Here is a 14,362-nt window from a genome sequence, read left to right on the forward strand (position 1 = left end):
TGATGATTTGTAACTTTGAGCATTTTTTCATATGTCTGTTGGCCATCTGTATGTCCACTTTGGAGAAGTATTTATTTAAGACCTTTGCCCATTTTTAAATTAGATTGTTTTTCTTCTTTTTGTTAAGTTGTATGAGTTCCTTATATATTTTGGAAATTAACCCTTTATCAGATGTATCAGTGGCACATATGTTCTTCCATACAGTGGGCTCCCTTTTCATTTTGTGGATGGTTTCTTTTGCTGTGCAGAAGCTTTTTATTTTGATGCAGTCCTACTTGTTTATTTTCTCCTTTGTTTCCCTTGCCCTAGGAGATGTATCAACAAACATATTGCTAAGAGAGATGTCTGAGATGTTGCTGCCTATGTGTTCTTCTAGGATTTTTATGGTTTCACAACTTACGCTTAAGTCATTTGTCCATTTTGAGTTAATCTTGTGTATGGTGTGAATTGGTGGTCTAGCTTCATTTTTTTTTGCATGTACCTGTTCACTTTTCCCAGCACCATTTAGTGAAGAGACTATCTTTACTCCATTGTATGCTCTTGCCTCTGTTGTCAAATATTAATTGAGGGTAATGGCTTGGGTTGATTTCTGGGTTTTCTCTTCTGTTCCACTGATTTATATGCCTGTTTTTGTGCTGGTACCAAGCTTTTTGAGCGCAGTGGCTTTGTAGTATAACTTGATATCTGAAATTGTGATCTCTCCAACTTTGTTCTTCTTTCTCAAGATTTCCTTGACTGTTTGAGGTCTTTTGGGGTTCTATGTAAATTTATGTTTGTTCTAGATCAGTGAAATATGCTGTTGGCATTTTAATAGGAATTGCACAGAATTTATAGATTGCTTTGGGTAATATAGACATTTGAATGATGTTAATTCTACCAATCCATTAACATGATATATTCTTCCAGTTCTTTATATCTTCCTCTATGTCTTTTTTCAACATCCTATAGTGTTCCAGGTACAGGTCTTTTATCTCCTTGGTTAGGTTTATTCTGAGTATCTTAATTTTTTGTTGCAATGGTAAATGGGATTGATTGTTTAGTTTCCCTTCTTGTGAATACATTATTGGTGTATAAACATGCCATTGATTTCTAGGTGTTAATTTTGTATCTTGCTACATTGCCAAATTCATTTATTAAATGTCATAGTTTTTGGTGGGGTTTTTAGGATTTTTTTGGTACAATATCCTGCCATCTGCCAATAGTGACAGTTTTACTTCCTCTTTTCCAATGTGATTACTTTTTATTGTTTCTTCTTGTATGATCATTGTGACAAGGACTTCAGATATTATGTTGAATAAAAGTGTGAAAGTGGACATCCCTCTTTTGTTTTTGTTCTTAGGGGAAATGGTTTTAGTTTTTTCCCATTGCGTATGATGTTGGCTGTAGGTTTGTTATATATAACCTTTATTATGTTGAGGCATGATCCCCCTATTCCCACTTTGCTGAGAGTTTTTATCAAAAATGAGTGTTGAAGTTTGTGTTGTGTGGACAAAATAAGTCTCTGCAAGTTCAAGAAGACTGGAACCATATCAACCATCTTCTCAGTTCACAATGGCATGAAATTAGAAATCAACTACAATAAAAACACTAAAAAACATTTAAACACATGGAGGCTAAATAACATGTTATTAAACATTGAATGGGTTATCAAAAGAGATCAAGGAAGAAATAAAAAACTTCTTGGAAACAAATGAAAATGAACACAAAACAACCCAAAATCTATGGGACACAATGATAGTAGTCCTGAGAGGGAAGTTAATAGCACTACAAGCCTACCTCAAAAAACAAGAAAAACTTCTAATAAAATCGATAACTCTACAACTTAAAGACTTAGAAAGAGAACAACAAGAAAAGCCCAGAGTAAGTAGAAGGAAATAAATAATAAAGATCAGAGCAGAAATAAATGACATAGAGACTAAGAAAACAATACAAAACATCAATGAAACCAAGAGCTGGTTCTTTGAAAAGATAAACAAGATTGATGAACCTTTAGCCAGACTCATCAAGAATCAAAGAGAGAGGACCCAAATAAACAAAATCAGAGATGAAAGAGGTGAAGTAAGAACTGACCCAACAGAAATACAAAGGATTATAAGAAAATACTGTGAACAACTATATGTTACAAAGCGGGACAACCTGGATGAAATGGATAAATTCTTAGAAAAATACAATCTTCCAAAACTCAATCAGGAAGAGTCGGAAAATCTGAATAGGCAGGTAACTACTGATGAATTTGAAGCAGTTATAAAAAAAACTCCCAGCACACAAAAGTCCTGGTCTGGATGGCTTCATAGGGGAGTTTTACCAAACATTCAAAGAATTAACCCCTATCCTCCTCAAACTATTCCAAAAAATCCAAGATTAGGGAACACTTCCAAGCTCTTTTTATGGCACCAGTATTAGCCTAATTCCAAAACCAGATGAAGATACTACAAAGAAAGAGAATTATAGGCCAATATCCCTGATGAACATAGATGATAAAATCCTCAACAAAATATTAGCAAATCAGATCCAGCAATATATTAAAAAGATCATACACCATGACCAAGTGGGTTTTATTCCAGGGATTCAAGGCTGGTACAGTATTCACAAATCAATAAATGTGATACATCACATAAGCAAATTGAGAGACAATAATCATATGATCATATCAATAGATGCTCTGGCCACTTCTTGATGTTAAGAGCACTTATTTATTCCTCGTATCTTCTTGCAGTCTTTTTACTCATCTTTCTTTTCAGCTTTGAAACTATGTACTTCAACACAGTGAATTTCCAAATGTTTTAGTCTCCTTTTCTTTCTCTCTCTCTCTCCCTCTTTCTTTCTTTCTTTCTTTCTTTCTTTCTTTCTTTCTTTCTTTCTTTCTTTCTTTCTTTCTTCTCTTTCTTTTTCTTTCTTTCTTCTTTCTTTCCCCTCCCTCCCTCCCTCCCTCCCGCCCTCCCTCCCTCCCTCCCCTCCTCCTCCTCCTCTCTCTCTCTCTCTTTCTTTCTTTCTTTCTTTCTTTCTTTCTTTCTTTCTTTCTTTCTTTCTTTCTTTCTCTCTCTCTCTCTCTCTCTCTCTCTCTCTCTCTCTCTCTCTCTCTCTCTCTCTCCTCTCTCTTTCCTTTCTTCTTTCTTCTCTTTCACTTGTCTAACAAAACACAACCCTGAATAAATGCAGTAATTACCTCTTTGGGTTTAGCTGTGAAACACTGCTAAAGAAAGTGACACAATAGGTCAGTCACAATTATTCCAAATACTGCCTGGAATTTGTATCGCATCTGAAATTGATCTCAACTGTTTTCTGCTGTCATTTCAAGCTCACCCACTTTGTTTCATTTTTGCCTTTACTTTCATCCAGTCACTTGAACTGCTTGAACTATAAGCCACTGGTTAGAATTTTTCTGCTACCAAAAAGCAAATACACAGAAACCCCCCCACCTTATTTACATCCATATTCATTCTATCTTCCTTTTCACTTGTTAATCAGAGTTTATTGTTCCTCCTCGTACATAAAATTCATTCTTTTACCTCTATTTGGTCTCATCTCAACTTCTCAAGAAATTTGATTAGTTATTCTCTCTTGTATATTAAAATTTTGCCATTCAAACTGTGTCCTTCCTTTCAGTGTTTAAATATGCTCATGTCTTTCTAATTTAATGCCAAATTCCCCTCCAGTTATAGGTCTGTCTCTCATTAGCCCCTCATAACGAATTTGGAGACTTGGGAGAGTAACTTCAGAGGAATGGTGGCATGAGAGACCCCCTTATTCTCTCCCCTTGAAGTTTCAACAATTTGAACAGCTATAAGTCAACAAAGGATTCTCTGCTCAATGCACAATAATGTCTGAGACATCAGCATATTGAAACTTCTAGAGGTGGGCAAGTAGTCCTGGCTGGTGTGACTTAGTTGGTTGGAGCATCACCCTGGTCAAGGCACATACTGGGTTGCACGTTTGATCCCTGGTGTGGGCACGTGTGCAAGGCAACTGATTGATGTTTCTTTCTCACATGGATGTTTCTCTCTCTTTCCCTCTTCCCTCCCCCCCCTCCCTTCCTTTCTCTCTTCTCAAAAATAATCAATGAAAAAACATATCCTCGGTGAAGATTTAAAAAATAAATAAATAAAGGGGGGCAAGTGCATGCCATCCAGGGAGGTGAGAAGGGAAAAGAGCTCAAAGGAGCCACAAATACCAATCCGCAGCCTGGAGCTCACTGCAGGGGTCAGTCCAGAGAGTGGAGGAATCAGGTTGTGGCTGGCACTCCCTTCAGCTGGGAGGAGCAAAGAGATTTAGAGAGCATTCCTGCAGGAGTGGGTAGTAGAAGCTATGACTGAGCCCAGTAACCAGGGATAATTTGTGACAACAAAAACATAAAAAGGGAAGGGGTAAAAGTCTGAATTAGCAAAGGAGGATGGATATCAGATGCATTCAAAAGAAAAAGGACTACTGTATATATGAAACTTTCTTTTTCATAAACCTAATGGTAACCACACAAAAAGCCCAAAACTGAGACACATAACTTAAAAAATGAGGAAACAGAGGAAAAAAGTATGGAATACTAGCAAACAAAAACAACAGACAGAAACACAAAGGGAAAAAAAAAATAAAGGCACAGAGCTACCAGAAAACAATAAATAAAATGACTATAGGAAATCCTCATCAGTAATTGCCTTAAGTGTGAATGGATTGAATTCACTAATAAAAAGGTACAGAGTAGCAGATTAGATAAAAAAATAAAAAACCCAACCATATGCTGCCTTCAGGAGATACATCTAAGCTGGAAAGAAAAAGATAGATTCAAAATGAAAGGGTGGAAAAAAATCCTCCAAGTGAATAGCATCCACAGAAAAGCAGGTATAGTTATTCTTGTATCTGACAAAATAGACTTCAGAATAACAAAAATAACAAGAGTCAAAGATGGACATTTTATAATGATAAAGGAGACACTACATCAAGAAGACAATAGTTTTTAATATATATACACCCAATCAGGGAGCACCAAAATACATAAAACAACTACTAACACAACTAGGGAGAGAAACTGACAAAAACAATCATAGCAGGGGACATAAATACTTCATTGACAGCTCTATGGAATGGTTATTCAGACAGAAAATAAATATCAGCCTTAAACGACACATTAGACCAAATGGGTATAATTGACATTTACAGAGCCTTTCATCCCAGAATATCAGATTATGCATTCTTCTCCAGTGCACATAGAACATTCTCAAGGATAGACCATATATTGGGTCACAAAACTAACCTAAACAAACTTAATAAGATTGAAATCATACCAAGCACAGTCTTTGACTGCAGTGCTTTGAAATTAGAAATCGACTGCAAAAAGGTAGTAAAAAACCCCCACCAATATGTGGAGATTAAAAAACATACTACTAAAAAATGACTGGGTCAAAGAAGAAATAAAAGGCAGATGAAAAGTTACATAGAGACAAATGAAAATGATGACATGACATATTAATACTTCTGGGATGCAGCTAAAGGAGCAATAAGAAGGAAGTTTAGATCATTATGGGCCTATCTAAAGAAACAAGAAAAATCTCAAGTAAACAACCTAACGTTACATCTTTGTTTTTTAATCTTCACTTGAGGATATTTTTTCCATTGCTTTTCAGAGTCGGAGAGAAAGAGAAAGAGGGAGAAACATTGATGTGAGAGAGACATACTAATTGGTTACCTTCCACACGTGCCCCATCCAGGGCCTTCGATTGAGCCTGCAACTGAGGTACATGTCCTTGTCCAGAATTGAACCTGAGACCCTTCAGTCGGGCTGAAGCTCTAACCACTGAGCAAAACAGACCAGGGCCTAATAGTACATGTTGAAGAACTACAAAAAGAACAAAAGCAGCCTAAAGTAAGCAGAAGAAAGGAAATAAATAAAAACTAGAGCAGAATAGAATGAAATAGAGAAAAAAGACCATACAAAAAATTAATACAACAGAGAGTTGGTTCTTTGAAAAGATTAATAAAATTGACAAACCCCTGGCTAGACTCACTAAGGAAGAAAGAGAAAAAACTGATATAAACAAAATCAGAAATGAAAGAGGAGGAATTATCACAAACAGCACAGAAATACAAGGGATCATTTTAGAATACTATGAAAGACTATAAGCTACCAAATTCAGTAACCTAGAAGAAGTGAGTAAGTTCCTACAAACATATAGCTTTCATAGAGTTAATCATAAAGAATCATAAAATCTAAATAGACTAATCGACAGTGAAGAATTTGAAATGGCTATAAAAAATTTCCCCAGAAATAAAAGTCAAGGACCAGATGGTTCATTAGTGAAATCTTCCAAACATTCAGAGATTTGATACCTATCCTTCTCAAACTTTGCCAAAAAATGGAAGAAGAGGCAATACTCTCTAGCACATTTTATGACGCCAGTGTAAGCTTGATACAAAAACCTGGTAAGGATAACACAAAAACAGAAAACTACATACCAATATCTCTGATGATTACAGATACAAAAATCCTACACAAAATACTAGCCAGTCAAATACAACAATACATTAAAAACAATACACCACAGTGGGGTTTATTTCAGGGGCACTAGGATAGTTCAACAAACACAAGTCAATCAATGTAATATGCCACAGTAACAAAACAAAGGATAAAAATCATATGATCTTTATCAATAGATGCATAAAAAGCATTTGATAAAATACAACAGCAATTTATGATTAAAACACTCAATAAAATGGATACAGAAGGAAAGTACCTCAACATAATAAAGACCACATATGACAAACCCTCAACTAGTATCATACTCAATGGTGAAAAACTGAATGCCCTTCCTCTAAAATCAGGAACCAGACAAGGATGTCCACTCTCACCACTCTTATTCAACATAGTACTGGAAATCCTAGCCAGAGCAATAAGGCAAAATAAATAAAAGGCATTCAAATTGAGAATGAAGAACGTGATCCTTTATATACAAAACGCTAAAGACTCCACCAAAAAACTATTAGGAACAAAAACAAATAAACTTGCAGGATACAAAAATCAATGTACAAAACCCCATTGCATTCTTATATACTGACAATTAAATTTACAAAAATAAATAAAAACACTTCCTTTTGCAATTGAAATAAAAATAATAAAATACCTAGGAATAAACTTAACAAGGATGTGAAGAATCTACATACTGAAAACTGCAAAGCATTATTAAAAGAGATTGAAAAGGACACAATAAAAATGGAAAGATATTCATGTTCATGGGTTGGAAAAGAATCAACATAGTTAAAATGTCCATATTACCCAAAGCAGTAAACAGGTTTAATGCAATCCCCTTCAAAATCCCAATGACTTTAAAAAAAAAAAATCATCAGATATGTATGGAACCATAAAAGACCCCAAATAACCAAAGCAATCCTGAGAAAAAAAGAACAAAGCTGGAGGTATCACACTGCCTGACTTCAAATTTTACTACAGAACTATGATAATCAAAACAGCATCATATTGGCAGAAAAACAAACACAAAGACCAACAGAAACAGAATTGAGAGCTTAGAAATAAAACATGTATATGGGCAAATGATTTTTGACAATGGAACCCAAAACTTCCAATAAAGAGGAGAAAGCCTCTTCAATAAGTGGTGCTGGGAAAATTGGAAAGCTACTTGCAAAAGAATGAAACTTGGCTGCAGTTTGTCCCCATGTACAAAAATTAATTCAAAATGGATCAAAGACCTAAATATATTATCTGAAACAATAAATTACATAGAAGTAAACGTAGGTTCTAAACTTATGGACCTTGGTCTGAGAAGATTTTACGAATTTGACCCCAAAGGCAAAGGAAGTAAGGCAAAATAAATGAATGGGACTACATCAAACTAAAAAGCTTCTGTGCAGCAAAAGAAACTGCCGACAAAACAAAAAGGTGACCAACCAAATGGGACAAGATATTTGCAAACAACAGCTCTGACAAGGGTTTAATATCCAAAATATATATAAAAAACTCATGCCCTGCTGGGCGTGGCTCAGCGGTTGAGCATCAACCTAGGATCCAGGAGCTCTGGGTTCGATTCCCGGTCAGGGTACATGCCTGGGTTGCAGGCTGCAGCTGATCAATGACTCTCTCATCATTGATGTTTCTATCTCTCTCTCTCTCCCTCCTTTCCTCTCTCTGAAATCAATAAAGATATGTTTAAAATAAAATAAAATAAAAGACCATTCAATGGTCAACAGAGTCCTCTACATTTTAAAAAAAACCAAAAATCAAAAAAACTCATACAACTCAACACAAAACAGACCAATTAAGAAAAAGGGCAGAGGACCTGAACATACACCTCTCCTGAGAAGACACACAAATGGCCAACAGATATATTAAAAGATGCTCAAAGTCACTAACTATTAGGGAACTGCAAATCAAAACTACAATGAGATACCACCTCACATTTGTTAGAATGGCTGTTATTAACAACGCAAGTTATAACAAGTGTTGGAGAGGTTGTGGAGAAAAAGGAACCCTCATTCACTGCTGGTGGAAATGTAAACTGGTACAGCCACTATGGAAAAAAGTATAAAGGCTCCTCAAAAAATTAAGAATAGAATTAGTATATGAACCAGCAATTCCTCTTCTGGATTTCTTCCTGAAAATTTTGAAAACATTTATTTGTAAAGATATATGCATTATTCATGGTGGTCAAGACATGGAAACAACCTAAGTGTCCTTGGGTAGATGATTGGATTAAAAATGTGGTATATATATACGATGGAATACTACTTAGCCCCAAGAAAAGATGAAATACTACCATTTGAGACAACATGGATGGACCTTGAAGATATTTTAAGCGAAAGAAGTCAGAAAAAGCTAAGAACCATTTATCCATGCCTCTGTTTCTATTTTGTTCGTCAGTTTATTTTGGTTATTAGATTCCACAGCTGATACAGGGGAGAGTGTGGTTCAGGTGGTGGATGAAAGAAGGTGAAGAGATCAGGAAAAGAAGACCCCTATATTTATATAAAACACATAGATACAAACAACAGTGTGGTTTGGAGGGAAAGGAGGGTGGGGGGTAGGTCGAGGTGGACAAAGTGGGGAGAATGGGAAGGGAAATAGACTTTGCTTGGGGCAATGGGCACATGATACATTGTGCAGATGCTATTTTGTTGAGTTGTACACTTGAAACCTGTATGGTTTTGTGAACCAATGTCACCCGAATAAATTTAATAAAAAAACAAAAAAGAGAAAAAGCTAAGAACAATATGATTTTACTTATATGCAGAATATAAAACTGAAACTCTTGGTTGCCAGAGGGAAGGGGGTTGGATGGTAGTAAAGGGTAAAGGGGACCAAATATATGGCGAGGGAAGATGATTTGACTTTGGGTGGTGGGCACACAATGCTATATATAGATCCTGTATCATAGAAATGTACCCTTGAAACCTATATAATCTTATTAACCAGTACATTAAAAAAAGGTATTTTATATGCAAATATACTTACATGAGGGAAATATTTTTTAGATTATTGTTGGGGAATAAAAGCAACAACCAAAATTTATAAAAGAGAGGGAAGAAAAACACTGCAGATAGTTTAAGAATGATGAAACTTGTTGAACTTTTCTTAAAAAGTGTTAATCTTCTCATAAACTAGCACTTAGTGAAGGGGTTAATCTGGGTACTTTTTCCTTGAAAGAGCGAAACTAGGGGTGTGAAATAAAAAGATTGAAGTTTTTTATGGATTATTTGATAAAATCTTAAGTGTTAAGTTGAAGACCATCCTTTACAGGGTCAGAGCTATTTTATTTTATTTTTTTTTTGGTATCAATTTACCATACTCTGTGCTGAAACTTTTCTCAGCCTACCCAGACTGGATTCTGTCCCCATAACAAAGAAAACATTCTGCATACTTCTCTTCAATTTATATGTTGTTAACTTCAACAGGCAATTTTCTTTACCTCAGCTATTGTTAATGTTATTGGTCCCTTCCTTATTTTAATTTTAGCTCTTTGGCTTTCTCCTTTTTAGAGTTACCTTCTTATCTAACCATTAAATGTTAGAGTGCCTCAAGATTTCATCTTATGTCTCCCTTTTTTCTTTTTTTACTTTAAACTTTCCCCCTAGGCAATCTCATCCCATTTTTTCACTCAAGTATTACCTTTATGATGGTAATTTAGAAATATACACCTTTTGCTCGAAACACCCTCTGAACTCCAGACATGTATATAATTAGCTTACTAAATTATTCTACCTCAAACCCAATGGGTCAAAGTAAAATTTCTCCCCACTAAGCTCATCCTTCTTCCAGTGTTCTCTGTCTCAGTGAGTGGCAGTAACACTGTCCAGCTGGGTAAATCGGAAATGTGGTAATTTACCTTGACAACTTGATTCCTTTTATCCCTAATATTTAATCCATTTTCTGCATCTTCTTCATTTTATGTCCTAAATAACTGTCAATTACTCCATATCTAATGGTTACACCTTTGTGCCAATACCCATCATCTATAGTATGACTAAAATCCTGTTTTATGCATTCATAACCACTTGGAGGAATCTTCAGTATACAATTAAACTTCTGATTTTGGATTCCAAGTTTTTCAATGTTTAAACCCACAGTTGCTTGATATTTTTGTAATTTTGTGTATATGATACATTGTCTAAGTATTTGTATTATCTTGTGCCTTTCAAGGAGTGTCCCTTAAAGTATAATTGATGGATCATGTTTAAATATCACCTAAGATACCTGTTACAAATACACATTTCAGAGCTCCAAATCAGACATACTGAATTAAAAGTTTGTGTGTGTGTGTGTTCGTTAGGAATCTGCCCCTTTAACAGGCTCCCTTAGAGGATTATTATGCACACTAACATTTGAAGATCTTGGAATAATCTTGTTTTTATTGCTGATACATTTTATTGTTAGTACATGCTGGTGAGGTTACTGCCTGTGATCTTGTTGCGTGAAAAGAGATGCATGTTGAAGCCTTCAGAATGTATGTGAGCTGCACTAGAGAAATGTTTAAGCAGGTAGCCTATATACTTTACAATTGTTGTGCTGGAACCTGTGCTCTCTTGCTGGGAAGCTGTTCACAGAGTGGTATGCTGGAAAGCTTCCCAAAGGAAGGTTCAGAAGGTCCAGTATGGGTAGTAGATTTTAATAAGCAGTTCTGGGAGAAGCTGCCTATGAGAATGTGCCAAACTAGGGACCTTGCCAGGAAGTCACCCATGGAGGTGGTGCTGTTGAAACTTGCTGGAGGTGAGCATTACAAAATATATACTGTGCACTGCCCTAGGTTTAAGGAGAGAGAGAGAGAGAGAGAGAGAGAACAGAACCAGAAAGAAAAGCTCCTTTTAATCTAGTGTCTAGAACCCTCTACTGACAAAGGTTAACATCATACCACCTATTAAAAAAGAAACATAAGCAGGACAAAGAAGAATGGATTTTAGCTGAGAGACAATAAATTGATAACTGTAGCTGATTGCTGCACCACCTTTTAGCTCAATTTATGATTGGTGTCCTCTTCTTTGGAATCTTGACTTTGTACTTAGAGTTTCCATAGATTTCCCGCTTCCCTTCCACTTGTACTGCATTCCCCAATCTCAGACTTAGAGTACATTGCCCCATATTTACTTGTGATGTTTATATCATAACCCTAGTCCAAACAGCCATTACTAAAATGAAGACTTAAATTCCCAAAGCTAGAATTCATTAGTAAAGCCATCTGGTCCTGGATTTTTACTTTTCTCTAGGTCCTGTCAAAACTTTCTAACCTCAATGTACTGTTCTTGCTTATGTCTCCACATGTTGGCTGTTTCTAGGTTTCTTTTATTGTGATTTTTTGGGCACTCATTCTTGCTGAACTTTCTTTAAATAGACTTATTGCCTAGAATACCAATTATCGCCTGCCATCTTATATAGTGGACTCTGTTGATTCTCCCGACTGCTCATCACCTTGTAGCTTGGTGTGTTTCAAAAGGTTTGAAACAACCAAAGGGGTCTTAGTCTTCCTCATGCAGACTGAGGAATGCCAGCTCTATAAACCTTTATATAACTTCTCAGAGTTAGTAGTAGAAGATATTAGCCTTTGAGAGCAAATTATTGTGTCGTTCCATAATTTATCACAGTAAGAGTATTCTTAGAATGGATTTTGAGGTAGTAATTACTTTAAATTCTCTCATAAATAATTTCAATTTCATTTAATGCTGCTACAATTGTTACTGCACTTGCTTAAAATTCTTAAATGTTAAAATAATAAACAGAAGATTGAATTTGAGTTTTGACATGTAAAAGTCAACACTTAGCTATGATTCTTTTGCTAGATAATTGCTCATATCAGTATATTTGTAAAATATTAGTATTTTACAAATAGGTAAGGATATAAAATCCTAGCTATAGATAAGAATAATACAAAATTACTTAGATATAATAAATGAAACAATGAAATTTCTTTGAGCTAAGGGAACAAAATGGGCATTTCCTAAGTACCTTGCTAATTTTATTATTTTAGATAAGTAAAGATCAAAGTTTTTCAGAAGCAGAGTTTCCAGCACCTGATAAAGCAGTCACTTTAAGCATTTCACAAATAGTAAAGCAAGTGCAAAAACTTGAAGAACTGAAAAAGCGCCTTAAAGAAGAATCCAAATACTCCTTGAAAGCCATGCTATCTAAGCCCAAGTAAGTAAAATATGAGTTAATAGAATTGAAAACAAGAATGGGTATGTAATTAGTAACAAATGCAAGATAAGATTTCAGATATACTACATGTAGAGCTTCTAAGTCAAAAAGGAAGGTCTAGTCAGTTTTTTCCTATTTGAAAATTTTAATAGTTTGAAATGGCACTATTTAATACAGTAGACACTAGCCATATGTGGCTATTAAAATTAAAATTCTATTTAATTAAAAAACAAATTTCCTAGTCCCACTAACTACATTTCAAATGCTTGGTAGCTGTGGCTGTTGTTAGATAGTTCTTTTGGACATTGGTGTCTTTGAAATATCTGACTTATTTACTCTTTTTAGTATGATTAGGTAGCTTTTATAATGAATAGCAAACTAAAATATGATTAAATATTTTATTATTCATGAACATCATTATTTAAAATTGCATAGGGAGATATATATATGTGTATATATATGTACCTTTTCATATATATATAGTGTGTGGTGAGAACACTTCAGATCCACTCTCTTGGCAAATTTCAAGTATACAATCAATAGTATTATTAACTGTAAATACCATGATGTACATAAGATCTCTAGAATTTATTGAACTTATAACTGAAAGTTTGTACCCTTTGATTGACATCTCCCCATTTCCCCAACCCCCAGCCCTTGGAAACCACCATTGTATTCTCTGTTTCTAAGAGTTTGACTTTTTGAGATTTCACATATAAGTGAGATCATTTGTCTTTCTCTGTTTGGCTTATTTCACTTAGCATACTGTTCTCCAGGCTCATCCTTGCTGTGACAGATAACATTTCCTTTTGTTTATGGATGAATAACATTATGTTGTATATATTTACCACAATTTCTTTATCCATTTATCCATTGACTGTAAGTTAGGTTGTTTCCATATCTTGGCAGTTGTAATATTGCAGTAAACAGAGGAGTGCAGATATATCTTCAAATATATAGATTTCATTTTTTTGGACATATATTTGGAAATGGGATTGCTGGATCACATGGGTGGTAGTTCTTTAAAAAAATTTTTTTTGAGAAATCTGTTATCAAAACAGGTTGTGTCAATTTATACTATCAACAGCAGTGTACAAGTGTTTTCTCTCTCCACATCCTTGCCAACACTTTTGATAATAGCCATCCTAACAAGTTTGAGATGAGATCTCATTGTGGTTTTGATTCATATTTCCCTGTTGATTAGTGATGTTGAGTACCTTTTCATGTACCTCTTGACCATCTGTATGTCTTCTATAGAAATGTCTATTTATTTGTCTATTTCTATGCCCATTTAAAAAATTGGGTTATTTAGATTTTGCTATTGGTTTGTATGAGTTGCTCATATGTTTAGGATATTAATCTCTTATCAGACATATGGTTTGCAGATATTTTCTCCTATTCTGTAAGTTGCTTTTTCATTTTGTTGACATTTCCTTTGGTGTATAGAAACTTTTATATTTGATGCAATCTCATTTGTTTGTTTTTGCTTTTGTTGGCTGTGATTTTGGTGTAATATCCAAAGTATCATTGCTGATACCAGTTTTAAGGAGTTTTCGCCATGTTTTCTTCTAGGAGTTTTATGGGTTCATTTTGAGTTAATTTCTGTGTATGGTATAAGATGATGATACTATTTAACTCTTTTTACATGTAGATAGTCTGTTTTTCCAGCATCATTTCTTGAAGAGACTATCCTTTCCCCATTGTGTATTCTTGGCATCCTTGTCATAGATGAATTGACTG

General features: G+C 34.9%; 1 protein-coding gene across 1 annotated transcript in view; it reads left to right on the plus strand.

Moving 5' to 3' along the window:
* CCDC7 (coiled-coil domain containing 7) overlaps positions 1-14,362 on the plus strand; it is a 127,856-nt gene that overhangs the window by 35,573 nt on the left and 77,921 nt on the right. Inside the window, exon 6 of the mRNA XM_016196308.2 lies at positions 12,456-12,622. Within this exon, the coding sequence (XP_016051794.2) occupies positions 12,456-12,622 (167 nt within the window). The remainder of the gene's footprint in view (positions 1-12,455; positions 12,623-14,362) is intronic.

The sequence above is a fragment of the Miniopterus natalensis genome, chromosome 1 (genome assembly GCF_054644295.1).
Source record: "Miniopterus natalensis isolate mMinNat1 chromosome 1, mMinNat1.hap1, whole genome shotgun sequence".
In the NCBI taxonomy this organism is placed as follows: Eukaryota; Metazoa; Chordata; class Mammalia; order Chiroptera; family Miniopteridae; genus Miniopterus; species Miniopterus natalensis.